At 52.2% G+C, this 27,979-nt stretch overlaps 2 protein-coding genes across 11 annotated transcripts in view; one reads left to right on the top strand and one right to left on the bottom strand.

Annotated features, from left to right (window-relative positions):
• Window positions 1-2,473: 2,473 nt before the first annotated feature.
• Window positions 2,474-17,074, bottom strand: Armc6 (armadillo repeat containing 6). 5 transcript variants are annotated; one of them, XM_052752669.1, is made up of 8 exons: window positions 16,960-17,074; window positions 13,724-13,853; window positions 11,098-11,180; window positions 7,971-8,544; window positions 5,564-5,709; window positions 4,591-4,722; window positions 4,168-4,305; window positions 2,474-3,148 (listed from the first exon to the last, which is right to left on the bottom strand). In XM_052752669.1, exons 2-8 carry the CDS (start codon window positions 13,842-13,844, stop codon window positions 2,936-2,938), a joined length of 1,407 nt encoding a protein of 468 aa, XP_052608629.1. In that variant the 5' UTR covers window positions 13,845-13,853; window positions 16,960-17,074; the 3' UTR covers window positions 2,474-2,935. The 5 variants fall into 5 exon arrangements, with proteins under 5 accessions (XP_052608629.1, XP_052608628.1, XP_052608630.1 ...); XM_052752668.1 differs by lacking the exon at window positions 16,960-17,074 and adding an exon at window positions 16,738-16,846; XM_052752670.1 differs by lacking the exon at window positions 16,960-17,074 and adding an exon at window positions 16,709-16,726.
• Sugp2 (SURP and G-patch domain containing 2) overlaps window positions 16,746-27,979 on the top strand; it is a 28,800-nt gene continuing 17,566 nt past the window's right edge. For 2 of the 6 annotated variants that reach the window (XR_008221502.1, XM_052752661.1), the window contains exons 1-3: window positions 17,148-17,258; window positions 19,173-19,295; window positions 23,076-24,641. Coding sequence is in view for 5 of the 6 variants with exons in the window: in XM_052752661.1 (XP_052608621.1) it covers window positions 19,184-19,295; window positions 23,076-24,641 (1,678 nt within the window). In the remaining variant the exon portion in view is untranslated. Of the gene's footprint in view, window positions 16,913-17,103; window positions 17,259-17,297; window positions 17,641-19,172; window positions 19,296-23,075; window positions 24,642-27,979 lie in introns of those variants that run through there. The other 4 variants (XM_052752665.1, XM_052752662.1, XM_052752664.1 and 1 more) reach the window with 4 other exon arrangements.

Here is a 27,979-nt window from a genome sequence, read left to right as displayed (position 1 = left end):
TCATCTGGAAAATGGGGTCATAGTCCTGGAGTCAGAGATTTGCAAACAATGAAAAGGCATTAACAGCAGAGCATGATGGGGAATACTTGGGATCCTGGTACTGGGGGGCAGAGGCAGGACGATCAGTAGTTCAAGGCTATTCTCTGCTATGTGAGAGACTTTGTTAAAAAAAAAAAAAAAGGCTAAGTAGTTGAGAGTACATATAGGTCTTCCAGAGGACCCAGTACCCACATCAGGTGGCTCACCCTTGACTATATCTCCAGCTACAGAGGATCTGATGATGCCTTTGGCCTCCACAGGTATTTGCACACACACGCACTTACCTACACATATGCACATAATTAAAAATAATAAAAATCCTATCTTAAAAATCAAAACAAAAACAACTGGGCATGATGGCACACACATTTAATCCAGCACTTGAGAGGCAGAGGCAAGTGGATCTCTTTGAATTTGGGTTATCCTGATCAACACAGCAAGTCCCAGGCCAGCCAGGGCAACATGGTGAGACTTTGCCTCAATATACAAACAAACAAAGAAATAAAATAAAACCCCACAAATTGGCAATGTTGTTCTGATCCCTGGACCCTAGATGGATCCCTTGCTGCAAGCATCCTGAACACAGCCAGGGTGACTTTAAATCCAGACTGAGAAAGAGGTGATTTCACTCATTCTGAGTCCCAGAGAAGTCAGTCCACTTACCCAGGAACACACAGCAGTAGAGGGCAGGACACACACACACACAAACAGGCTCTGAGTCTCTCTCAGTCCATTTCTCCAGCATTACTACAAAGGACATCAAGTACTAAGGAGCAGAAGGGCCTCCTTAAAGGAGGGGACACCTTGTGAGGGGCATCCTCTGAGGAGTCACTGGGAGCTGAGGTGGGGTGGTGACAGGCCTGAGGTGGCCCAGTGCGGATGGGAACAATGAGATGAGGGGGGATGTCTTCAGCTCTTGCTGAGGCCCCACTAGGCCTAAAGTTACTCAGTTCCTGGTCCCACTCCAGGGCGAGTGTCCCGTGGAGCTGGCTGCCCAAAGGATGCTGGAGCTGAGGGTGGATTCTGGCCTCCGCTGTGCTGAATGTGTGAGGCCGGGGGCTCCTCACGGGACAGGATCCACCCTCAAGGGGTGCACAGACAGTCGGAGAGACATGTGAAGTTACAAGCAAGGTGACCTCTGCTCCTTGGAACTGACCAATCGCCTGTAACTCCAGCTCCATGCGATTCAATGTCCTCTTCTGGCCTCCATGCCTCCTGATACACATACACATAAACATTAAAACAAAAGAAGGCTGGGGTGGCTGGAAAATAAGCAGGAAGCTGTGAGGGAAATGGTGGGAAGTGGAGGTGGTCTGTGGGGTGCAAATTGCCTTTGAATGGAGAACAAAAGGAAGTCTGGGGTAGACTGGGAGTGTGATGGGATGAGAATCACAGGGCCAGCCTTTGGGTATCCCTGGTTTGAAGCCTGCCCATGGTCACACACATCACTGACCCAGGCACCAAGTCACCCAGTCTAGGCAATATGAGACTAAGAAGACCCTTCACCTACATCCTGGCAGGTCCCGAGTGTGGAGAAGGGCGGGGTGACCTGGTCCAAGGTTCATGTCTGTCTTTGAGCTGGCAGGGCCTCTCCCTGTCCAGTGGGGGAGGTTTGGATATTTGGGTGGCTGAGCTGGGATAACCCCCTCCCCAACACATGAAAGCAGCCAGCAGCAATAGCTGGTTTCCATGGAAACCAAGAGCCTTCTGGGAAAGGCACACCAGGTCCAGAGCTATGAGAGGGGGAAGGGAAGCCTATGAATATGGGTATGAGGTTCTGAGGCCACTCTGAACCCCATGGGCCCCACAGGTTCAGGAGCAGCTTGGTGACCATGCTGTGACTTCCACTTTGATTTCAGCTGCTTAGGAACCTGTAGATTGTTGGGGTGCGGGAATCTGAGATGGCAACAACAGTGTGCATTTCACGTATGGGGAAACTGAGACTCAGAGGGAAGTGGGCTGCTTAAGACACTCGGTAAGGGGTGACAGGGTAGGGCTTGTGTCTCACCCTTTCTGGGGTGAAGGTACTGGAGCCAATGATGCCTTGTCTCCCTCCCAACACACCCCAATGTGCGGAAAAACAGCAAGGCTCCCACAAGTCAGACTACCTGCTCACAACCACAGCTTGGCTGGGGCTGAGCTTAGTGTCTGCTCCCCAGCGCAGTGGCCCTGACCCAGACTCAGTGGCTATGTAGTCTAGGCTGTGTCCCAAATACCTCTAGTACCTGCAGCAACCTGAGGTGTCCAGTGCCCTGTTCTCTCTGAAGCTGTAGTCACAGCCACCACAGAGCTGTGAGGAGACCCTCTAAGCCTGCAATGGCAGGCTGCATTATGAGGGACCTGGGCAGACTCTGATGGACGAGTCTGAACTCTGACTGGGCCAGCAGCACCAGGAGTTCTGGATCCATTTTACATGTAAGAAAAATGAGGAGCAGGGTTTTTAAATTACACTTATTTATTATGTGCACGCACGCGCACCACAGCGCACAAATGGAGTTCAGTGGACAATCTGCAGGAGTCACTCCCCTCCCCCATGTGGGGCTTGGGGAGCCTCCTTTGGTGGAAGCGCCTCTCCCATGGTGCCTGAACTGCAGCCCTGTGGCCAACCTGTCAGGACTCCGGCTTGCAGGGGCCCCAAACTCCAACAGAATATTGCAGTTCCATGCGCCCTTTGCCCCAGAACTGCTGAGAAAAACTGTGGGCGGGAAAGGCACTGGAAGGGGTGGGCCACTAGGTCATCACTGCTGCCCGTGGGGACACAGGCTCCAAGGGCTGCTTCTGCCCTTCCCCCACCAATGACCTGCTGTGCACACTTTTGCTCTGGGTAGCATGGGTGGGACAGAGTGACAGGGCACAGTGTTCCCATGTTCAAGAGTCAGAGCTCGCTGAGACAGGGTCACGGTGCCAGGTCGCCCCTCTTTCCCGTCCACAGTTCACGAAGCTCCACTCGGCAGCCCAGGTCTCGCAATGCAGCCTTGGCCACATCCTCACAGTCCGGGTGGGCAGCTCGGGCTTTCAAAATGAGCTCCTCCGCCCCCAGGTCCAAGATGGGCTTCGAGAAGACCTGGCTGCGGGACACCAGGTTTCGGATCAGCATGCAAGCCTGTTTCTGGAAGAGAGATGGGCTGTGATCAGGGGGACAGGCCTTGGTTGGGGTCCACTCTGACCTTAGTGTACTCCTCAGAGCATGAGACATTCAGCAGACAGCTACGCTGGGCCAGGCTAGCCCCATGTTCTCACATGACCTTCTCAGCCCCATCTCCCACATCTCCTAGGTGAGCGCTCAAGACAGTATCTGGGGTGGAGACTATGATTTCAGGGCAAACAGCTACCCATAATCCCGAGGCAGGCCCTGGAGATGCTACATTGAGGCCATGGGTAAAGGGGTGCCAAAGTTCATTTCTCGATGAGTCCCCCATCTGGGTTGGTCTCAGGAACCTTCGTGGATCTTAAAATCCCTGATGCACAGGCACCATATGCCACAGCGGGGTCTGCAGAGGACCAGTTGCTGCCATAGACTGTCCTTACGGCTGGGTGGCTCAGACACCCAGCAGGGACGCCGCGAGCACGGTCACGGGATTTAGGAGTGACATGACATGACAGACAGATGGGCGATCCTGCCACACCAGGCCGCTGGCAGCTACAGAGCCATGGCCTGTTCCAAAGGAAAAGCAGGTGGGATCAGCTGGTGGAGTGCTTGCCTTGCATGCAACAAATGGGCCCTGGGGTCTGTTCTCAAAAGGAGTGTTGGGGCCCAGTCCTGTCACTACAGCATTTAGCAGGGAAGGCAGGAAGATCAGGAGGTGAAAGTCGTTTTTGTAGTCAATAAAGTTGGAGGCCAGTCTGGGTTACATTAGATCCTGTCTCAAGAAAAAAACAACAGAAACAAACAAACAAACAGACGAAAGGAGATAAGCACAGAAACGGAGAGCCCCAGGCGGAGCTGTGTGCGCACGTGTACCGCAGTGCCCAGGCTGTCTTGGAACTCACTGTAAGGCAGGCAGGTCTTGGATTTGTGGTAATCCTCCTGCGCCTTGGGGACTGGGATCATAGCTACACGCCTGGCCCACCGTGCTCAGACAACGAGGACAGGGAGGAGCCCGCTGTAGTCCCGGGCTCCTGGCTCACCTGGACGCCGGCCTCCCGCGGGTGCGCCTTCATGGCCTGCAGTGCCGCCAGCGCTCCACCACCCTCCACAATGACCCGGCTGTTCTCGGGCTTTCGCAGGGCAAGAACGCAGAGTGCCGCGCAGCTCTGCTCACAGACCTGAGTGTGGGACAGGCAGTGTGTGACGGACACACAGGTTTCCACCTCCCTGTGCTAGCATGACTGGCCAACCACCCTGATACTCTGCAGCTCCCCTCAGTGGGCCTCTTCTGGCTTGTGTCACAGCAGCGGCGGGCTGGGTGCCCAGGGGTGGTGAGGGCACTGACCCCAAGAGAACCTGATGGGGTGCAGCCTACCAGAAGCACTGCAGCCCTTCACCCAGTCTTGCTGACAGTCAGGTGGCAATCCCTGGAGATGCTGCCCATGTGTGTCTGAGGTGGGTACCTGGGGGCTGGCCAGGTGCCGGGTCATGGCAGTCACAATGGACTCTGTACCGCCTGCACGGACAATGGCGTCCTTCACATCGTCGTTGCCTGCGATAGCTCTCAGGGCGCTGAGTACTTGTTTCACGAGGTCCTGTGTGGACAGCAAGGTGAGGTCACCCTGGCATGTGTGCCAGCTGCAAACAGGAGGCTTGCTGGATGGTGGGAGGGGTGCGGAAAAAATTTCTATGGCTGTTTCTGTTTGAATACATGGTCCTAGGGTCACAGGCCAGTCTGTGACAACAGGATCATGACCCATCATACAGAGAAAGGGCAGTCTGGGTCTTGTGGGTGATCTGCCTAATCCAACTCATATGGTAGGGCATGAGATGTGACCCAGGGAGAGCACTGAACAGCCGGAACTGAGGACGGTATTACCATTTCCTCACTCCTGCTCACTGTAGAGAATGTGCAAGTGGGACCTGGGCAGTGGCTCAGCTGGTAGTGTATTTGCCCCCCATGCACAAGGCCCTGAGTTCTAGCACCCATACCAACCACATTGAGCCTGGGCAAGGTAGCATACATGGATCAAATTCAAGGCCAGCTGGGACTACATGGGACCTTGTGACCCTGCCTCACTCTGTCTCTCTCTCACTCATACACACATGCGCACATGCATGCACACACACAGTCTGTCACCCCAGTACTTGGAAGGCTGAAGCAGAAGGATTGCAATATCAAGACCAGTCTCAAAATAGAGTAAAAAGGGCCGTGGTATGACTTGGTGGCAGAGGGCTAGCATGCAGGAGGCTCAAAGTCTCACCAGTATAGGCAAACAAGAAAAAAGGGGAAGAATGGAACCAGAACCCTGAGAGTGAGAGTGGACCTTCTGCACCTGAACTTTCACCCCTGCCCTCTCCTCCCTGGGATTGGTCTGGCCAGCTGTGGCCTCAGGGGCAGGAGCCCTGGGGAAGAAGGAAAACTTTGGGCTCCACCTGGTGGTCACTGCAGTCAGCCAGCAGGGTCACAAGGATGCCAAGGCCTCCGAGGTCGATGACCTCCTGACAGAACTCATTCCGCACAGCCAGGCGGGACAGGGTGCTGCAGAGTTCGCTCAGGACGCCCGGGTTGTCAGGGAACGCTGTGCAGAGGCAGGAAGTGAGAGTTGGAGATGGGAGGGACCAGGGACAAACGGATGTGTAGAAAGGAGCTTGTTAGTCCTGGGAGAAAACTCCCCACTTCACAGACTGGCTGGGGTCATCCAACATTCCCAGGGGAGAACTGGCTCCTGGCTAGGCCTGCCCTGCCCCCTGCTGGCAGCTATTGAAATTGCTCCATCACAGTGAGGCAAATAACTGCCAGACCTGCTCCTGGCATCCTCTAAGAAGCCCAGGGCTGCGCATGGCACACACCTTAACCCCTGCACTTGAGGCAGGGGCAGGGGCAGAAGGATCTCTGTGAGTTCCAGGATAGCCTGGTCAACATAGCTAGTACCAGGGCTTCATAGCAAAACAAGAAGGAAGGAAGGGAGGGAGGGAGAAAAAGAAGAAAGCCAGTCAAACTATCAATGTGACCTTGAGGTCCCTAGCTGGGAATGACTTTTCTTTTTCTTTTTTTTCCCTCAAGACAAGGTTTCTCTGTGTAGCCCTGGCTGTTCTGAAACTCACTCTGTAGACCAGGCTGGCCTAGAACAAAGATCTGCCTGCCTCCGCCTCCCGAGTGCTGGGATTAAAGATGTGTGCCACCACCCAGCTGGAAATGACTTTGAAAACACAACAGGAAGTTGGAGAGGAACAGGTGCAGACAAACTTACCCGACGATGGTGATGGCTCAACCGTTATCATCTACAGGGGTCTCTGTGGCACTTGCTGCCTATGCCCCACCTAGGACTCCTACCGTCTCCAGAGGCTGATCTGAGTGGACTATGGACATGGTCATCAACCACACCATTTCCTTTTTATTTTTGGTTTTCCAAGACAGGGTTTCTCTGTGTAGCCCTGGCTGTCCTGGAACTCACTCTGTAGACCAGGCTGGCCTTGAACTCAGAGATCTGCCTGCCTTGGCCTCCTGAGTGCTGGAATTAAAAGCGGGCGCCGCCAAACCTGCCATACTATTTGCTTTAAGTAAAGGAAGGAGTGTGGTACAATGGGTGGGGCTTATCCAATCAGGTAAAGGTTTTGGTAAGTGGGAAACTGAGGCTTCTCAGTGGACAAAGACTCTGCCTGAGGCTGCTGGGAGTCTATGGTCTTCCCTGGGGCCTTCAGACTACCAGAATGTGAGCTGTCCTTTCTATACCTGGGAGCTGGGGTGCAGCTTAGAGGTGGGGCCTGGGCTTAGCAGAGAGTGGTTTGTGCTGAACTAATGTTAGCAAGGCCCTGGGCTCCACCACAGCACTGTGGAGCCAGAGACAAGGCTGACGTGCTCCCACATCCATCCTCCTGGACTGTCTCTAACTAGCCTAATCCAAGCTGCTACACACAAGCACGGAAGACGCAAACAATTCTTCAAGAAGCTGACTGACTTTGCAGATGGTCAAGCTCCATTTCTCAGCCTCTCTGGAGGCGTGAACAGGGACTGCGACAGCACTTCCTGTCCCTCAGAGTGAGAACACCACACACAGGCCTAGCCATGGAGCTACAGTCACGGGATAGGCAGGAACTGATCCTTTTTAGCACCCCTGTGCTCCAATTTTCAGGCAGGTTTTGTTGTTTTGAGACTATGGAGCTTTGGCTGGCCTAGACTGGGATGGACTCAAATTCACCTGTCTCTGTCTCTCAAGTGCTGAGATTAAAGGCATGTGTCACCATGGTGCACTACAGGCAGCTCTTTCAGACATTGCAAATGGATGAAGGGTAGCAGGCTGGAAGATAGTAGATTTAAGGCATGAAGAACAACATCGTGACTGCCCACAGCTGACTCAGCAGCCCCCTGGAGCTGGACATATGTATGTGCCAAAGTACTTATACATGAGGATAGATAAAAGTGTAGGACAGCTTTGTTAATTTTACAGTGCTGAGGATGGACCCAGGTATGTCTCTGAGCCACGCCCCCAGCCCCTCACTGGGAGATCCTAGGCAGAGGCTCCACCCCTGAGCCACAATTACAGCCCCTCACTGGGGATCCTAGGCAGGAGCTCCACCCCTGAGCCACGCCCCCAGCCCCTCACTGGGGGATTCTAGGCAGGAGCTCCACCCCTGAGCCACTCCCCCAGCCCCTCACTGGAGGATTTTAGGCGGGGCTCCACCCCTGAGCCACGCCCCCAGCCCCTCACTGGGGATTCTAGGCGGGGCTCCACCCCTGAGCCACGCCCCCAGCCCCTCACTGGGGGATTTTAGGCAGGGGCTCTATAATTGGGCCACCCTCTCAGCACACCCACCCCACTCTTACCAATGCTGCTCTTACCTCTGGCAGCCTCAATGAGCACCTTCAGGCCTCTGTTCTCCTGAACAATCATCTTGGCATGCTCATGGGCATGGCCAAAGGGCACTCGGATATCATCATCGAAGGTCATGACCCGCAAGGCCCAGCAGGCCTCCCTGACCACATCAGCATGCTGGCCATGCTGTGTGATAGCAGCCGTCAGCAGGGGCAACACTCCAGCTTTCACCAGACCCTGCCGATTCTGTTCATGTTTCAGGCAGGCATGGCGCACGCAGCGGAGCCCACAGCAGGTGAGTTCGGTGTTGGCAGCATTCTGTGCCAGCGTGGCCACGAGCAGCTGCAGGCCCTGGGCGTCTAGGAGATCAGGCTGGCCATCAGTCAGCACAGCCAGAGCACTGAGAGCCTGGAGCAGAAGGCCCTGGTCGCTCGTGGCAGCGAGCTGCCAGGCAGCCAGCAGGACTGGGTAGGCCCCCTTCTGGGCTGCCAGGTAGCGGCTGGCCTTCTGCTGCCTGCACTGGTCACAGAAGCGGGCAAGGTGGGCTGATACCTCCTGGGGCCGAGACCCAGTCAGGGACTCCTGCAGATCACTGAGAGCCTGCAGAGAAGGTCACAGGGTTAGCCTGCTGCCACTAGGCTCTGAACCTCAGTGAACCTCACCCCCAGAATCTGGGCCCAGGATGGCTAGATCCATCTGGAAATTTCTATACCTACACTGCCATTTTAAGACAGGATCTGTGTGTGTGTGTGTGTGTGTGTGTGTGTATGTGTGTGTGTGTGTGTGTGTGTGTGTGAATACTCTCAGAAGTCAGAACAGAAAATAGGATCCCTCGGAGCTGGAGTTACAGGCTGTTGAGAGCCACACCATGTGGGTGCTGGGAACTGAACCCGGGTCCTCTGTAAAAAAACTGCTGAGCCATCTCTTCAGTGCCAAGACAATGTCTTGATATATAGCCCAGGCTGGCCTTGAAATTACGTTGTTTAACCTTGCCGTGAACTCACAGGAAACCTCCTGCAACAACTTCCTGAATGCTGGGATCCCGGATATGAGCCACCATACTAAAATGAAAAAAAATCTTTGATTGTTATTTTAGGTACTATGGGTATTCTGCCTGCACGTCTGTCTGTGTACCACTTATGTGCTTGATGCTCGAGGATGGCGGAAAAGGATGTCACATCCCCTGGAAATGGAATTACAGATGGATGTGAGCTGCCATGTGGGGGGCTAGGAACTAAACCTGGGTCCTCTGTAAGAGCAGCTTAACTGCAGAGCCAGCTCTCCAGTCCTCCTGCTCCTGCTTTTATTTTTGGTTTTTTGAGACAGGGTTTCTCTGTGTAGCTTTGCGCCTTTCCTGGATCTCGCTGTGTAGACCAGGCTGGCCTCAAACTCACAGAGATCCACCTGGCTCTGCCTCCCGAGTGCTGGGATTAAAAGGCGTGCGCCACCCGGCGTGCTTTTTTTAAGAACTGGGGACTGAGTGTAAGGCTTCACACAGCGGCATATGCTCTACCACTGAGTTACAGACATCTCCAGCCCTCAATTTTTATTTTTTAATTTTTTGTTAAAGAAACTTTACTTATATGTCAAACACACCCACATACCCCACAGCATGCATGCAGTCAGCAGAGAACAACTCACGGGAATCAGGGCCCTCCTCCATCAGGTCAGTTCCAGGGATCGAACTCGGGTCATCAGACACGGCGGCAAATACCTTTTCCCGTTGAGCCCTCTTGACTCTTTTCCCAATAGAGCTGAGGCTAGAACCCAGGGCCTGCATGCTAGACATGTGCTCTATCACTGTTCCACACCTGTAGTTTTAGAAGCCCTGTGTACCACGGGTCACACACCACACAGAAGTGCCAGCCACCTCAGCGGCCCTGCTAAGCAGCTGTGCTCGTGAGCAGACACACTGGAGTTAACTGGGACGCCACCAAGAAGTCCCAGTCAGAGCAGCAGGTGGAAAGCCATTAGAAACACTGCAAGGGCTGCTGCAGAGGGTAACTGACCAGAGAGCTTTTGGGGAAGGAGAACCTGCCCATCTGGACCGCTCCCTCTCATCCACTCCCAGTGAAGCCACATCACACACAGATTTCTCAGATGCAGTTCTACACCATCTGGGGAATTATGAGAAAAACAACAAACACAGAGCTAGCCGGTCTGAGTGGCAACTGGCATGACCTCAGGATGCACCACAATATGAGCCAAGGCTAAGTCGACGTGCCCAGTGCTCCTGAGGTTGCTGGCAACATGTCCATGAAAGGGAGGCTCAGCCGAAACCAGCAGCCCAGAGGATTTGGTTTGAATTCAGCTACCATGACAAGCAGAGACACAAGTCGGCAGTCCTGCCCAAGCTGGCCTTAGGAACCTTGGCAGAGCACATTACATGGAACAGACGATTGAAACAGCCAAGGGGCCAGTGAGGTGGCTCAGTCTCAGTGAGTAAAGGTGCTTCCTATGCAAGCCTAATCCTGGGTTCAAAGCTCAGGACCCACAGAGCAGAAGGAGACAACAAACTGCTGAAAGTTATTCTCTGACCTCCAGACGTGCATCTCAGCATGTGTGCTTCCCCCATAAGAATTCTGCTGTAAACCAAGTGGTGGTGGCGCACGCCTTTAATCCCAGCACTCGGGAGGCAGAGGCAGGAGGATCTCTACGAGTTTGAGGCCAGTCTGGTCTACAGAGCGAGTTCCAGGACAACAGAGAAACCCTGTCTTGAAAAACCAAAGAATTTTGCTGCTGTTGTGGAAACAGGATTGTATTATGTGGCCCTGAGTTTTTTAAAATAAAACTCAAGGACTGGGAGATGGCTGGGGGGTGGAGGGTGGGGAAGGGGGGAGAGCACTTGTTGAGCAAGAGCAAGGATCTGAGTTCAGATCCCCAGAACCCACACGAAGCTGGCCAGAGACCCTTGGGCAATGAAATCACACATGCACTGTGTGTCTCCAATATATCCTCAAAGTAGCTCAGCTGTCCCCAGAGGCTGGGCAGCCCTCACATGGACTTGGGACACATGACTGTAGACTCTCCTGGTCACAAGATGAACCAGCAGACACAAGACCACTAACATTCAGACCCTGATTTCTGCCATACGGAACATGGGGAAGAGACCCTCCAGACCATCCCAGTGATGAGGGGGACAGCTGCTCCTACCTGCAGGACATCGTGTGTGGGCTCCTGGAGGCTGTCCAAGGACGCCTTCGGTGCGGTCTTCACGATGTTGCTCAGATCAACCCCTGCAGAGGGGAAGATGGGGCTGCTGGAGACAGGTGACACCTACCCTCCAGTCCCTCAGGTTAGGAGGTCCCTGCTGAACGCTTGCTTCCAGGGTTCTTCCCAATAGTCCCTCCGCTGCACAGGCCAGCCACAGACCGCAGACCATGTGTGTGCCATTGCTAAGTAAGGCTACGCTACACGTGGGAAGTAAGGTGGTAGATTCTGCCTGGCAGACGGATGGGGAGGGACCCTATAGAGCCTCTCCCTTTGAACTCTCCCCTACTGGTCCCATCTGCACCTCAGCCTCCTGAGGCCCCAAAGGCGTCCCTTCTGTGGTAGGCACTTCTTGCCTGTGTGTGTGTGTGTGTGTGTGTGGTTTAGGAGGTTTTTTTGTTTGTTTTTGAGATAGAGTCTTACTATATATACTAGGCTAGCCTCAAACTCAGAGGTCTACATTCTTCTATCTCCCAAATGCTGGGATTAAGAGAGTGTGTCACTACATCAGCCAGAGGGTAAGTGTTTTGAGGTCGTATCTTGTCATGTAGCCCAGACTGACCTCAGCTCCCCAGCACTGAAGTGAGCTGGCAGTAGTGGTGCACACTTGTTATCCCCACACTGGAAAATGGAGGCAGGAGGATCAGTGTTTAAGCTAGCCTTACCTACATGAGTAAGAGGCTAGCCTAGGCTACATGAATCAGTCTTAAAAAAAAAAAAAAACTAAACAATAATAAAGATAAGGAAGAGCTGGGATCACAGACATGTACCACCATGCTGTGTTTTGTTGAAAACTGTATGGGTGTTTGTGTGTGTGCATGTGTTGGTGTATGCATGTGTTCATGTGTGTAGATGGTCATGGGGGTGTTCATGTGTGTGTAGATGGTCATGTGGGGGTGTTCATATGTGTGTAGATGGTCATGGGGGGTGTTCATACGTGTGTAGATGGTCATGGGGGGTGTTCATATGTGTGTAGATGGTCATGGGGGGTGTTCATATGTGTGTAGATGGTCATGGGGGTGTTCATATGTGTGTAGATGGTCATGGGGGGTGTTCATGTGTGTAGATGGTCATGGGGGGTGTTCATATGTGTGTAGATGGTCATGTGGGGGTGTTCATATGTGTGTAGATGGTCATGGGGGGTGTTCATATGTGTGTAGATGGTCATGGGGGGTGTTCTTATGTGTGTAGATGGTCATGTGGGGGTGTTCATATGTGTGTAGATGGTCATGGGGGGTGTTCATATGTGTGTAGATGGTCATGGGGGTGTTCATATGTGTGTAGATGGTCATGGGGGGTATTCATGTGTGTAGATGGTCATGTGGGGGTGTTCATATGTGTATAGATGGTCATGGGGGGTGTTCATGTGTGTAGATGGTCATGTGGGGGTGTTCATGTGTGTAGATGGTCATGGGGGGTGTAGATGGTCATGTGGGGGGTGTTCTGTGTGTGTAGATGGTCATGTGGAGGGTGTGTGTTTGTGTGTAGGTGGTCATGTGGAGGGTGTGTGTTTGTGTGTAGGTGGTCATGTGGAGGGTGTGTGTTTGTGTGTAGGTGGTCATGTGGAGGGTGTGTGTTTGTGTGTAGATGGTCATGTGGGGTGTGGGTGTATGGTCATATAGGGGGGGTGTTCCTGTGCAAGGGTCATGGAGGCCCAGGGTCAAAGTCAGGCATCATTCCTCAGGAGCTGTAATCCTTCTTTTAGAGACAGGGTCTCACTGAACCTGGAGCTCACCAATTAGGCTAAACTGGCTGGCCAGCAAGCCCCAGAGATCCACCTGTCTCCACCTCTCAGTGCTGGATTACAAACACACCCCATGGTGGGGCTGTGAAGGTGGGTGTGGTATGGTGTGCATGACTTAAATCCTGGCACTCAGGAGGCAGATACAAGTGGACCTCTGTGAGTTCCAGGCCAGCCTGGTCTACTGAGTGAGTTCCAGAACAGCTAGGCTACAGAGAGAAAAATCCTGTCTCAAAAACCAAACCAAACCAAACCAAAAACCAAATAAACAAAAAACCTAGCCCCCTCCCCACCCCGAAAAACAAAAACAAACACACCCTATCATGGTTCTTTTGACGTGGGTTCTGGGGACAGACTCAGTCAGCGAGTGAGTAGCTGCTCCAGCCATGCTCCCAGTGTTTACCTCATTGCCCACAGGGCACCCCATCTCTGTGCTCTGGAGCAGACATTCTTTCTTAACTTCTGGCTGACCCCCCTGGTCCAATAGAGAGCAAGACTGAGACTGGAGATAAGAGGAAATGGGGTGTGCTCATGCCTAGCACCCAGCCTCCACCAGCGGCCCGGCACACACGTGGTCACACTCACCTTGAACCTCTGCTCCTTGCCATGTGGTTCAGTCTCCAAACCCTACCAGCACCGCCACCGTCACCCTGTAGCCCTACCACGCTATCCCCTCCATGACTCACAACTGGCTCCATGCGGTTCTAAGGTGAGGTGGGGTGCTGGTGATACATGGACACAGGCAGGGATGGGGTCAGTAGCACCCCCCTGTTACGTCAGGCTGAGGGCTGTGGCCTCTAAGAGCCAGTACTGAGCCCACCACCTCACCTTGTGATTCAAACTGCTCCACAGCTTCTCGAACAGCCTCCTCAGCGCCCATCTCAAACTCCTCAATGTTCTCCTGCACTGCTGCATCAAAGGTTTCCTGTGTGATGCGCTTGGCAGCCATCCCTGCATGCTGAGTGGGAAGGAACATCTGGTCAGGAGACAGCAGGCAACGGAGGGGCTGGCTACCCTAGTGGTGAAAATACCACTTGGGCACGCCTGGATCATGGTACTCGAGAGGCAGAGACGGAAGGTCCTGGCCAGTGGGAGGCCAACCTGGGAGGCTATACAGTGAGACCCTCTCTCAAAAAGCCAAAAAGAGAAAGAGAAGACCCGGTGGTAAGATGACTCAGCGGGCAAAGGACCTTGCTCTCAAGTCTGAAGACCTAAGCCCGATCCTAAGAACCAACATGGAAGAGAGAACGGACTCCCAAAGCTGTCCTCTGACTTGTTTTCCAGGCCATGGCATTTGCAGGCCCACACATACAAAATAAAATGAATAAAACATAAAAGAAAAAGGAAGAAAAGGCCACTTGAGGCAGCTGCCAGGCCACAATGACAACCATGAAAACGCTCTTCTCATCTACACCACCCTCTCCTCTCCTCAGAGCTTCTTTCCTTGATTTCCGAGACAGGGTTCCTCTGTGTAGCCCTGGCTGTCCCAGAACTCACTCTGTAGACCAGGCTGGTCTCAAACTCAGAGATCCGCCTGCCTCTGCCTCCCGAGTGCTGGGACTAAAGGCGTGCGCCACCACCGCCCGGCTCCTCAGAGCTTCTAAAAGTGCAGAAGAACTCAGGCTGTCACCCTAGCACTTGGGAAGCACAGGGAGGTGGATCTCTGGGAGTTCCAGGACAGCCTTGTCCACATACAGAGGTCCAGGCCTGCTGGGGCTACACAGTGAGACCCTATCTCAAAACAAACTTGGCTTTCAGCTAAACTAAATCCCCCTTCCCTTAAAAAAAGAAAAAAAAGAGAGAAAGAAAATTATTCTGTCTGTTTCTTATGACATTATTTGTGTGGGGGAGGGCATGTATAACCCCTGGCACAGATGTGGGTTCTGGAGCTTGAACTCAGGTTGGCAGGCTGAGCAGCAAGCTCCTTCACCCACTGTGCCATCTCACTGGCCCCTGAATCTCATCCTATCCCAGAGTTAAGTACAATTTTCTATGTAACTGTGCACAAAGACAGCATTATACAGTAGCTTACACTAAGGAGGCCTCACATGAAATGCTGAGGTAGGAGGGCCTGGAGTTCAAGACCAGCCTGGGCTACACAGTGAGTTCCAGGCTAACCTAGGCTACATGAAACCTGACCTCAATAAACAATCCACCAAAGATGGGGGGAAAGGCATTCACTTATACATCAAGGCGTAAACAAACTACAACAGATGACAATGTTATTTGGCAGTGCTGGGAATGGTGGCCAGGGTCTCATGCATGCTAACATGTTCCCCCACCAAGCCTGACTGTTCTCTAATACTAGTTAATTCAAAATTTTAAAAACTGCATTTTATCCATGTGTAAGTGCTGGCTTGCATTTGCTGTGTGCACATGCAGAGGCCAGAGAACAACTTGTCGGTCCTCTCCCACACGGGGTCCTGAGGACTGAACTCGGGTCACTCGGTTTGGCGGGCAGCACCCTAACCTGACAGCCACCCCCCTGGCCCGAACGCTGTTCCCTAACACACAGTCCACATCAGTGTTACCAAGCCTTCCCGGTCCTGTTCTCTGTAACAACTGACATCTGCCCATTCACTCTAGAATCATCAGTCAGTGTGGTGGGACACCTGTCATCTCAGCACTGACTCTGTGGGGTCAGAGTTCAAGCTCAGCCTGGGCTACAAGAGGCTGTCTCAGAAAACAACAAAAGCCCACCCACAAGTCCTCTCATCTCTACATGTGGGTCTCAGTGCATATGACACACACACAGTAAGTAAATGTATGAAAATAAACTTTGAAATTCACACATACACTCTGGTATGTGTGGTTAGCTGGGCCTCACGGTACAAGCCTGTGATCCAAGCACAGAGGAGGCTGAGGCAGGAGGACTGCAAGCTCCAGGCCAGCTTGGGCTACAGAGCAAGTTCCAGGACAGCCAGGGCTACAGAGAAACCATGTCTTGAAAAATAACAACAAAAACCAAACAAACAAGCCAACCTAATTCCAGCACACTGGAGGCAGAAGTGGTGGACCTCTGTGAATTCCAGACCAGCCTGATCTACATAGTAAGACACTGTCTCAAAAACAAGAAACAAACAAACAAAAACAACTTAAAAAATATTAAAAACACACTGGTTCAAGCAGCCCCACTCTCCCATTCAATTATGTCTTCCGTTTTGTTTTCTATAAGATAGGGCCTCATGTAGAGCTGTCTTCTAACTTGCTTTGTAGCTAAAGCTATATTTGAACTCCTGATCCTCCAGACTCTTTCAACAAACCCCTGGTTTAGCTGTTGTTATTGAGGCAGGGTCTGGCTACACAGCCCAAACTGGTATGGAACTCGCAGGAATCTTCCTGCCTCCGCTTCTCGAGCTCACCACAACGCCTGTTCTTGCTGTTTCGTTTGGTCGTTTTTATTCTAAAAGTCGGTCTGGCTACGTAGCCGAGGCCGGTCTCGAACTCACAGCAGTACTGCCTCTGCCTCCCTAGAACAGGAATGACAGATGCACCAACCACGCCTGCTCCATCATCATTATATCCACAGCAGGACCTTCGTCCCCCGAACCCAGAGCCACACTGACAGTCTTGCACGCCCTGTCCTCCTTGCTCTACTGCCTAGAATGCAACTGAACACGCAGCAGGTACCCAGCACACAGCTGCAGCACCAATGAACAGTATCAAAGAAAAGAACGTGCACCCCAGAGAGGCGAGGCATTCGGTCCCCAAGAATCTTTAGTACGATTCTCTCCTTCCACCAAACCAAGTCCCTGAGGGTCGCGCAGACACCACCAGCCCGACCCCGCGACGCCCACTCCCCTCTGCGCCCACCGCAGGACCGGGCGGCCGGCGTTCCTCACCGGGTCTACACAGCCACGTGGGGGGGAAGGGTGGGGCTCGCGGTTGCCGCCCGAGGCTCCGCCTTTGGCGCCTTCCGGCCACCGTATGCGCGCAAGCGCAGAGGCGCCGCCTCGCCTCGGCGTCCCTCCACCGAGAAGCTCCCTCCCGGAGCAACAAGGGCGACCACGAACACAGGTAAAGCGAAGGGAGCCACGGAGTACACGTGGGTCTGGAGCCCTCACCGCTTTTTCCGCGCTGCTTCTACCTATCGCTTCCCCTCAAAAGGGATAGTTTTCACCTCGGTAGAATCCGCCCTAAGAAGCGAGCAGCGCGCCTGCGCGAGAGAGCCAAGATGGCTGCTGTCGACGCCTGCGCATGAGGGCCTAGGCGGTGGCAGCCAGCGCTTGCGCACCAAGGCGAGGCGGCGGCTTGCGCCTGCGCAACTCGGCGCTGCGGAAACCGTTGGCTTATTTGCATCTCCCCGCCTCGCGAGGCGGCGGGTAAGGAGCCTGAGGCTGCGGCGGGGGCGGCACCGCTCGGGGTGAGGCCTGGGCCCTGGCGACTAGGGAGGGCGGGCCCCGGGGTAGGGCGGACTCCGGATGGCCCCAGGGCGAGCGCGTTTCTCGGGCCCGGCTTGCGTCCATTCATTCTGCTGGAGCTCGCAGCCGGCCGGGCGAGCTGGGCGTAACGGCGAACGGGGTTTGCGTCGGGCCTCCAGCTGCTGGGAGCCGCTGCCCCCTCCGTGGCTGCCCATCCCATGGATGGGAAAACTGAGGTGCAGACAGATTAGGTACCTTGATTAGATCTCAGGACCACCTGACCCGGAGACCCTGCTCCTAACCAACCGAGAACAAGGGCCGCCCTGTCGTTTTTCTGGGGCGTGGGGAAACTGGATGATCGTTATAGAAACGACCAGAAGGCAGGTTTGTCTCTTGAATTTGGAAGTGTCGTGACGCAGGCTGTTACTGATACAAATGCTGCCTATTTTTTCCGCACTTATAGAATGTGTCCTCATTCCCAGTGAGTGCTCTGTTGGTTCAAGACCAAGGTACCTGACCTTGGTTGGTTCGCTTCTTGAAGTTCGCTTCTTGAAGTCTGCTTTTCTCCTAACGTCTTTTTCTTTCTTCCTTTTTTTTTTTTCTTTTTTTTTTTAAATTAAAGGCAGGGTCTCAAGCTGGGTGTGACGGCTCACCTGTAATCCCAGTGCTCAGGAGGCAGAGACAGGAGGAAACTCACTTTTGATGCCAGCCTAGTTTACATGTCAAGTTTGAGACCAGTTAGAGAATATGTGGGTAGATCATATCTGGATCCCTTCTACTCTACCCTGCCACAAAAAAAAAAAGTAAAAAATAAATAAAGATAAAAAGACAGGGTCTCCACAGCAATGCACACCAGTATCCTAGTACTTGGCAGAAGCAGGAGGATCAGAGTTCAGTGCCAGTGCCAGCATGGACTACTCTCATGTAGTAGCAAAAAAAGAAAACCATGCACACACAAAACTGGGTTTTGCTGTGTAGAATGTGCTGGCCTGGAACAGGTGGCCCACACAGGCTTCAAACTTGCGATCCTGTTGCGCGGCCCTCTAAATATTGGGGGTTACACATGCATACCACCAGGTCCTTTCTTGGGGGAGGGCAGAAATTGATGTCTGGATATGGATTGACTAGTCTGGCTGGCCACCGAGCACCAGAGATCCTCCTTACTCCTCTAACTCAGCACTGAGATTACAGGTACATGTGTCCTTGTGCCCCACTTTTTTCTCCTTAGTTTTGTGTATTTCTGGGTACATGTTTGCCAGAGCACATGGGTAGAAATCGGAAGACAACTTGTCAGATGGCAGGTTGCACCCAGGCCATCAGGCTTGGCCCCTTACTGAACCATCTCAGTTCCACCCCTCCCCCAACTTTTGAAAAGATTTTATTTATTGGGCTGGGTAGAGGCAAGTGGGTAGTTGGAAGCCAAAAGAAGTTGTCAGATCCCCTAGACCTGGAGTTGTAGGTAACTGTTAGGTGCCCACAGAGCCACCTCTCCAGTCCCTCAGCCCTTTTTTCGGGTTCTCACTATGTAGTCGTGGCTGGCCTGGACACCCCATTGCCTCAGCCTCGTAAGTGCTGGCATCAGTGGCCTGCAGGACCACACCCAGCTCCTCCTGTGCTGTAAGGACAAGGCTCTCGGGTATGTGTTGAAAGAAGCCAAAGAGCTCTTCTACTAAGACTAGCTCAGAGGGCACAGTTGTAGCTCATTGTCCCCTTGTGAAAATGTCATTCACTCATCCAGAGGGTTCTCAGGGTAAAGTGAGCTCTGGGAAGCCCTTTTCCAAACTGAAGTCTGGGTGGTCACACTTTTCCCAAATACCTTTTTTCTAGGCCATTCTTCCAGTTCTGTTACCCTGTTTTTGGTAGTGGTTTTGCCCTGGGGCAAGCTGTCTTGATTAGTGTGGCTTCTCTCACTGTAGGAGAGAGAAACATGGCGGCAAGGCGGATGGCACAGGACTCTTTGGACACCGTATTACAGGAGAAATCTAAACGGTATGGGGATTCTGAAGCTGTTGGCGAAGCTCTCCAGCTTAAAGCTCAAGGTAAGTTAAGATGCTCAGGAGGGCCACATTGGATTATAGTGCTCTGGGTGCAAGACAAGCAACTCTGATCTTTGCTGGATTTGTCGGGGGAGATTACATTTTCTTGTGGCCCACCTGCCAGTTAAATCATTGTGCAGGATGTGCTGTTTTCGGTGGAGCACGTCAGCCAGATGCCCTGCCATGAAAGACTTTGAGAGTGTTTTGGTGTTGGGGATAACCCAGGCCTTACTCATGTACATACTCTGCCACTAACTACACCCTAGCTTCTACAGAAGGGTTCCTGCATGTGTGTGTGTGTGTGTGTGTGTGTGTGTGTGTGTGTGTATACACATACATTTGCACTCAGAGGTCAGAGGACAGCTTACAAAAGTTGACTGTGGGTTCCAGGGGTCAAACTCAGTTATCATTCAGGCTTGGGGCAAGTGCCTTTACTCACTGAGCCATCTCAACAGCTGTCCCCCTTTTAAGACTCTGCCTCATCGCCAGCAAATTGGCTGGGACTGGAATCTTAGTTCTTGCAGGCATATCTAAACCACAACTCATGGATCACTATAGATGTAATCCAACACAAACTCATAAACTTACTGAAAACGTTAAGCGTTGTCATTGTTACAAAAACAGAGGAGATTTTAGGTTGATTAGTTCTCTAATGTAAGCTTTGTAGATTTTAAGACTGTCCCCCCTTTCAAGGCTCTGTCTCTCAGTGCTGGGGTTGCAGCTATGTACAGCCACACCTGGCTTTTGTGGGTGGTAGGAACTTGAACTTGGGTCCTCTTGCTTGTACTGCAAGCATTCTTACCCACTGAATCATCTCCCCAGCCTCCACACATCACATTGTAATTTCCTCAAGAAGACTAGTGGGGCATTGTGTTGTGGTACATACTGAGGAAGGAGCCTGAGGCAGGATTCCTGTGAGTTTGAGGCCAGTTTGGGCTATATAAGGAGACCCTGCCTCAAAAAGAAACAGAAAGAAAAATTGATTAGCAGAGAAACAGTGAACCTTACAGCATCTGGGTGGTTCTGGAACAAAGCTGTATGGTCTCTCAGTTGTCCTTAGGCTTCTGCTCTGTACTGTACATTTCTCTTTTCTATAAACCAGGGCATGGGAAATGTATGATACAGCCATCGTTCCTGCCTCTTAGCTCTGCCACCTTGACTGCACCAGGACCACAGTCAGGGCCAAGGGATTCCAGTTTGTTTCTTGCTGGTGGAAATTCATGTCTGCCCCCCACCCCCACTCCCCACACTCTCCTTAGCGGCAGCCCTTGAGCACCAGGTGCTGACGCTTCACATATGGTGAGAGTCTGTGAGGATGGCATTTCCCACTGTGTTTGTGTTCCTGCCCATTGTATTGCCCTTGTTGGAACCCACCTTCCCCCAGTGTGTCTATGGATGTGCATGGGGTGGGGTGGGGTGGTGGGTATGTGTGTGTTGTTTTCCTAAACCCAGGGCCAGAAATGTGTGAAACAAGGGCTCTGCTACTGATCTATCTCCTTCCCCTCAGTAATGACAGTGCCCAGTGTGTACAAAGTAGGTGCTCAGTAAGTCTTTGCTGTAGAGGGGAACTTGTATTTGTCCAGGAGTGTGGATTTTTGTGTTTTCTTCCGTTTTTCTGCTTCTTGGTACCTGTCCCTTTTCTTGTCCCCCCCTTTTTTTTTTTTGTGGGTTGGTGGTGTTGTGTGCAGGTGTTCATATTTGTGTGTGGGAATTCACAGGCATGTATGATGACCAAAGGTTGACATCTGGTGTCTTCCTTAATCACTTTCCACTTAGCTTTATTTTTTAAATATTTATTTTATTTTTAAATTACATGTTTGTGGGTCTGTGTGTAGGTATGTGCACCTGAGGGACAAGTGAGTCACTCTGAGTGCCAGAAGAGGGCATCAGCTTTCTTTAGCTGGAGTTGCAGATAGTCGTGAGCTACCTAATGTGGATTCTAGGACCTGAACCCAGGTCTTCTGCAAAAGCAGCAAGTGCTCTTACCACTGAGCCATCTCTCCAGCCTCATCTTGCTTTTTGAGACATTTGGAGCTTGCTCATGTGGTTAGATTAGCTGGCCGGTGGGCCCTGAGACCGTCCTGTCTCTACCTCCCCAGCCTGGGTTTATGGTCTTGTACTGATGGGTTAATGTGGGTCCTGGGATGTGACTCAGTTCTTGTTTGTGCAACAAGCACATTGCGCACATCTCCCTAGCTTCTTCCCATCAAAGTCTCATTCTGTAACCCAGACTGGCCTCAAACTCACTGTCCAGGCTGGCCTTGAACTCTTAGTCCTCCTCCCTCATCTACTGAATGCTGGTGTTCTCGGTGTTTGTTACCAGACCTGAGTCTCTTTTTGTCAGATTCCCCCCTTTTTTGTAGATTTTGTTTAAAAATCCAACTGTGAGAAAGCTGCCCGAGGCCTGCTGCTGCCATAGATGGCGTCTGTGGGCAGCTTCTTGCAGCGTATGTGTACAAAAGGAACTGAAACAATATCTGTGCACCTCCTCCCATCCTGATGACACTCTACTCTCTGCCATAGCCCCACTTAGTGTAGCTTCTTCTACTCCTACCTGCTCTGTCTCTGGTTCAGCCCTAGAGACAGCTCTAATGACCACTCGGGCCTTTCTACCACACTGGGGTCAGGTGCCAGGTTGTTGCCTGCTCAGCTGTGGTATGTGTGGCATGGGCCAAGGCGGCTGCCTCCCAGTTGCAGTGTGGGACATGAAGTCCGCCAGGAGGCAGTGAGAGTGGCAGAAGTGGACAGAAGTGGAAACCCTGAAGTGGGCTGGGTGTGACTGCATAGAAACTAAGCCCCTTCTCTAAGGGGTAGGTGGAGTGATGGTGAGGGTAGTGTCTGGTGGTGAGTTGGGGAGCCTGTGTCTGATGCTAATGTGTGCCTGTTGGGTAATCCACTACCCTGCCTTGGCTGATGGTCACAAGGGCAAGCACAAGCCTGGTAACTGTGATCACCTCTCAGTGCCCCTAGGACGTGAGGTTCCTGCCCTATATATTGCAAGCTCGGACAGTGCTCCCTTTTGTGTGATGGCATGGTGGTGTCTGCACAGCGGGAGGTGTGCACATCTTCCATGCATTTCGAATCCCCCCAAATGCAGCTAAGCACTGAGCATTGTGGCAGCAGTCTCCATGCTGTTGTAGAAGGAGGAATGCTGGGAAGCTGCAGGGGAGCGCAGGTGCAGGTTTTCCAGGTGCTGCTACTCTTACTTGGTTGAATGCCTGGCGGCAGTTCTCAGTGGGCCAGTGCAGACCGGCTGGTAGAGGGCTGGAGACAGCACCACACACATTTCCTTTAGTGTGTGTGTGTGTGTGTGTGTGTGTGTGTGTGTGTGTGTGTGTGTGTGTGTGTGTGTGTGTGTGTGTGTGCCTGAGTGCATCTGTGTTCCCTGTGTGCAGTGTGTGCAGGTGTCTTCCCCACTCATTCTCCACTTTCGGGTTTCTTGCTGAACCTGGAGTCACTGATTTCAGCTCTAACTGGCTAGCTTGCCTTGGGGATCCCATGTCTCCACCTCCTGAACATGGGGGATTTCAGGCAACCATGCCTGCTTGGTTTTACTGTGGATTCTGGGGATCTGGTTTCATGTCCTCACACTTGCATGGCAAGCGCTTTATTCACTAAGCCATCCTGATGCCTCTTTACCTTTTTAAACAATGTTAGCAGCAGAAGGAGTTTGCACCTCACACTTGGGAGTATAAAGCACTTGTGTTGGCTAGTGTGGGGGCCATTTCCTTGCAGCCCATGTTCTAAAGTTGCCTTCTGTCTGTCTGTGGCCATCTATTTCAGATCTCTTAAGGACAGGCTCAAGAGCCAGAGCAGATGTCTATGAGGATATTCACAGTGATAGCAGGTACTCCTCCAGTGGATCTGGAGTGTACTCACTAGACTTGGGAAGAGAGAGCCTGAGAGGTGACATGTTTGCGGGACCCACCTTCAGATCCAGCAACCAGTCCGTTGGTGAGGACAGCTATCTTCGAAAAGAATGTGGCCGGGATCTGGAAGCGGCCCATACTGACTCCCGGGACCAGAGTTTTGGCCACCGAAAACTGGGACATTTTCCTTCTCAGGACTGGAAGCTTGCACTCCGTGGCTCTTGGGAGCAAGACTTGGGCCACCCAGTTTCTCAAGAATCCTCCTGGTCACAGGAATATGGTTTTGGGTCTTCAGTGTTGGGGGACTTGGCCTCCTCCAGGCGGTTGGAGAAGGAGAGTCGGGATTATGACCTGGACCATCATGGCGAGGTGGACGCTGTGTCTAGAGGCAGTGGGCAAGTCCTGGCCAGAGGCCGGTCTCTTAACATGGCTGACCAGGAAGGCACTCTCCTAGGAAAGGGGGACACTCAGGGCCTGCTTGCAACAAAGGGTGTCGGGAAGCTTATCACACTGAAAAGCATGACCACGAAGAAAATACCTGTTGTCGGTCGTATTACTTCCAAACCTCAGGGCACTAACCAAATCCAGAAAGCCACCCCAAGTCCTGATGTGACCCTCGGAACGAATCCAGGGCTGGATGAAATCCAGTTTGCTGCTCTAAAGATCCCCTTGGGCCTGGACCTGAGGACCCTCAGCTTCCCCAGAAGGAAGCTGGGCTTTGATGCCATGGACAAGGCAGATGTGTTCTCAAGGTTTGGCATAGAAATCATCAAGTGGGCGGGGTTCCACACCATTAAGGATGACCTCAAGTTCTCCCAGCTCTTCCAGACTCTGTTTGAACTGGAAACTGAGACCTGTGCCAAGATGTTGGCCTCCTTCAAATGCTCCTTGAAACCGGAGCACAGAGATTTCTGCTTTTTTACTATCAAGTTTTTAAAGCACTCTGCTCTGAAAACACCCCGAGTCGATAATGAGTTTTTAAACATGCTTTTAGACAAAGGTGCTGTGAAGACCAAAAACTGCTTCTTCGAGATCATCAAGCCCTTCGACAAGTACATCATGCGGCTCCAGGACAGGCTGCTGAAGGGCGTCACGCCCCTGCTCATGGCCTGTAACGCCTACGAGCTGAGCGTCAAGATGAAGACCCTCACTAGCCCGTTGGACCTGGCTGTGGCCCTGGAGACCACCAATTCTCTGTGTAGGAAGTCCCTGGCGCTCTTAGGCCAGACCTTCTCCTTGGCCTCCTCCTTCAGGCAGGAGAAGATCCTAGAGGCTGTGGGCCTCCAAGACATTGCTCCATCTCCTGCTTCCTTCCCAAACTTTGAGGACTCCACTTTGTTTGGAAGGGAATACATAGACCACCTGAAGGCCTGGCTCATGGCCAGCGGCTATCCCCTCCAGGTCAAGAGGGCTGTGCCTGCAGAGCCCAGAGAACAGAAAACCGCATCTCAGCCCTGGGCTGCAAGCACTCTGAGCCAAGGTAAGATTCCTTTTTTTAAACAGTGTCATCATTACCATTGTTAAAGTATTTTTGTTCAGTGTGTGTATGTATGTGTTTGGGTGGACGGATACATGAGTGTCAGGGCACATGTTTAGAGGTCATCAGAGGACAGCTTGTGGGAATCAGTTCTTTCCTTCTACCACATGGATCCTAGGGATGGAACTTCAGTCAGCAGGCCTGGCTTTAAGCACTTGGACCCACTGAACCATCTTGCTGTCCTGAGGTTTTTTTAAAAATGTGTGTGCATATATGTGTGTGCAGGTGCATGTGTGTGTGTGTTTAAAGACTAGGAGACAGCCTCAGGTGTTCTTCAGGAAGACTATCTACCACCTTTCAGACAGGGTCTCACTGAACCTGAAGTTTACTAATTAGGCTAGACAGGCTGGCCAGCAAGGCCCAGAGGGCCCTTTCCACCTTCCTGTTTCTGGCATATGCATATATCACCACACATGGCATTTTATATCAGACCTGAGATCAAACACAGGTCCTCATTGTTTTAAGGGAACAGATGTTGTCCATCTAGAACCTCTCTTTGTGATTTAATGTGTGTGTGTGTGTGCGCGCGCGCACCTGAATATGCACACTATATGTGCAGGAACTGGTAGAGGTCAGAAGAAGGTGCTGGTGCTGCACAACATGGGTACTGGGAACAGAACTCAGTCTTTTGCAAGAGCAGCATGTGTTCTTAACTGCTAAGCCATGGCTCCAGCCCCTCTCTAGAGACTGGAACTCAAAGACCCAATTTTTACCCTCGTTTTTGAGTCAGAGTCTCATGTAGCCCAGGCTGGCCTTGAACTTCTGGTCTTTCTGCCTCCACTTTTGAGTGCCAAGATGACAAGTGTGTACTTACCTCCCCTGCTTTCTGAGGTCCTGGGGATGGAGCCCAGGGCTTTGTGCCTGCTAGCCAAGTACTGTACCCACTGAGCCCCAGTTCCCAGCCTTAGGATTCTTTGGGAATCAGATGGGAGAGCTGGCCCTCACTAGGAACAGTGAACGACCCCTTTCACCATAGGATCAAGGTTAGGATGCCGTGTTCTGAAGTACCTTGTCACTAGGTGTCACCAAAGGCAGAGAAAACGGGACACCAAGACCTAGTTGATCCTGTGCCCAGGGGATGGGAAGGGTGGTCAGAGTACTGATGGGTGTCAAGGACCAGGCGAGTCATTCCGGGTGTGCTGGTACCTTTCACCTGATTCACAGTCAGCAGCTGCTCTGGCCTTGGCCAGAAGTAGGGATGGGAAGCTGCTTGGTCTCCCTCTCCCGTGCTCCCAGCATGCATGCTGACTCTCACACCCAGCCTTCCCAGTTCCTCTAGTCCAGGGAGTGTCACTTTTACCTGCTGCCCTCCCTCCTTCCCTCCTGCGGTGGAGGCCTCATTGCACCAGGCCAGCAGCACGTGTCCCAGCACTGATGACTGGCCACAGCTACTTGTAAGAAGGGTTCTTCCAGCAGCAGGCTGAGTGCATTTCCTCCCTGGGCCCTAGTGCCAGAGGGAGTGAGGGTAGCAAGGGCTGGGTGCTGTGGGTAGAGGAGGAAGGGGCCAAGGCCTTGAGCTCCCCTCCAGCCAGGGACCCAGGCACTGCAGCAGCAGGCATGCTGACCTCAGAGGGCAGCTGCCTGCTCTCCTCTCTCTTTAGGTGGTTGTTGGTTTGTTTTGTGGTTTTTCAAGACAGTGTTTCTCTGTGTAGCCATGACTGTCCTAGAATTCTCTTTGTAGGCTGGCCTGGAACTCAGAGATCCACCTGCTTCTGCCTCCCCTCTGATTAAAGGTGTGCAGCACCACTGCCTGCTTGTTGTTTTTTTAAGAGTCTTTTATGTGGCCCCAACTGACCTGGAACTCACTGTGTAACCAGGCTGGTCTCAAATTCAGAGAGATCCACCTGCCCCTGCCTCTGTGCTGGTTCAAAGATGTGTGCAACCCTACCCAGAAAGATTTAATTTTTTATTTGTGTGTCTGTATGTCTGACTGTATGAGAACAGAAGCCAAAGTGGGTATCAAATCATTGAACTGAGGTTACAGGTGTGCGAGGAGACTGGCTTATTGCTTGGGTGCTGGGATCCAAGCTCTGGTCCTCGTGAGTACCAGCAAGCACCATTAACTTCTGTAGCCATCCCCCCCCCCTTTTTTTTTTTTTTTTTGGTTTTTCGAGACAGGGTTTCTCTGTGTAGCTTTGCGCCTTTCCTGGAACTCACTTGGTAGCCCAGGCTGGCCTGGAACTCACAGAGATCCGCCTGGCTCTGCCTCCCGAGTGCTGGGATTAAAGGCGTGCGCCACCACCGCCCGGACCCCTTTTTTTTTTTTTTTAAGACGGGGTCTTGATATGTAACCTAGGCTAGCTGGCCTCAAGCTTTCAGTTCCCTACCTCAGCTTCCCTGTATGCTGGGAGGCCTGATTTCGCAGCTTTCCTGAGTTTCTACAGAAACTCACTACATCATGTCACCCACCATGTGTAAATTTGCTTTGCCCTCAGGGGCTTTCACTCCCTTTCACTCCCTTGTCGCAGAGGCTTCTGAAGCAGAGCTGGGCATGTGTCCTGGCATGGTGGCACAGGCCTGTCGCCCTAACCTGGGAGGCCAAGACAGACAAGATTGCTACAAACTTGAGGCTAGCCTGTGCACTGTGTGTGTAGCAAGGGGAAACTCAGGAAATAAGAGGGGATACTGAAGAGATGGTTCAGCAGTTAAGAGCACTGGCTGTTCTTCCAGAGGAACCACATGGTAGCTCACAACTGTAACTCCAGTTCAGGGTGCCCAATATCCAGGCCTCCATGGTATCAGATACACAAGTAGTACAGAGACATACATGTAGACAATGCACCCATAAACATAAAATTAAAAAGAAGAGGAGCCGGCAAGATGGATCTTCAGGTAAAGGCACTTGCTGACAACCTAAATTTTTTTTTGTTTGTTTTTTGTTTTTTCAAGACAGGGTTTCTCTGTAGCTTTAGAGCCTGTCCTTGAACTCACTCTGTAGACCAGGCTGGCCTCAGATTCACAGAGGTCCTCCTGCTTCTGCCTCTTTAGTAAATTAATTTAAAAAAAAAAAAAAGAATGACTGGGGAAACGGCTCAGTGGGTAAGAGCCTGAGGACCTGAATTCAGATCCCAGTAACCACCTAAAACTTGTGACCATGCCCATGCATAACCCTAGTTCTGTGAGGCCAGAGACAGGAGGCCCCTGTAGGCTTGCTAGCTACCAGCCTACCACTGCCTGGGGGCCAGCCTCCAGCAGGGCAGGGCTCAAAGGTGATCCACCAAGTCGGAGTCAGCGCTCTCAGGCTTTCTATCTGAGAGGGTAAGGGAAAAGACACACTCTCT

Source organism: Peromyscus californicus, unplaced genomic scaffold (assembly GCF_007827085.1).
Source record: "Peromyscus californicus insignis strain IS unplaced genomic scaffold, ASM782708v3 Scaffold_23__1_contigs__length_62951481, whole genome shotgun sequence".
NCBI classification, from domain to species: Eukaryota; Metazoa; Chordata; class Mammalia; order Rodentia; family Cricetidae; genus Peromyscus; species Peromyscus californicus.
Note: the sequence above shows the minus strand (reverse complement) of the source record. Positions and strands in the feature narration are given on the sequence as shown.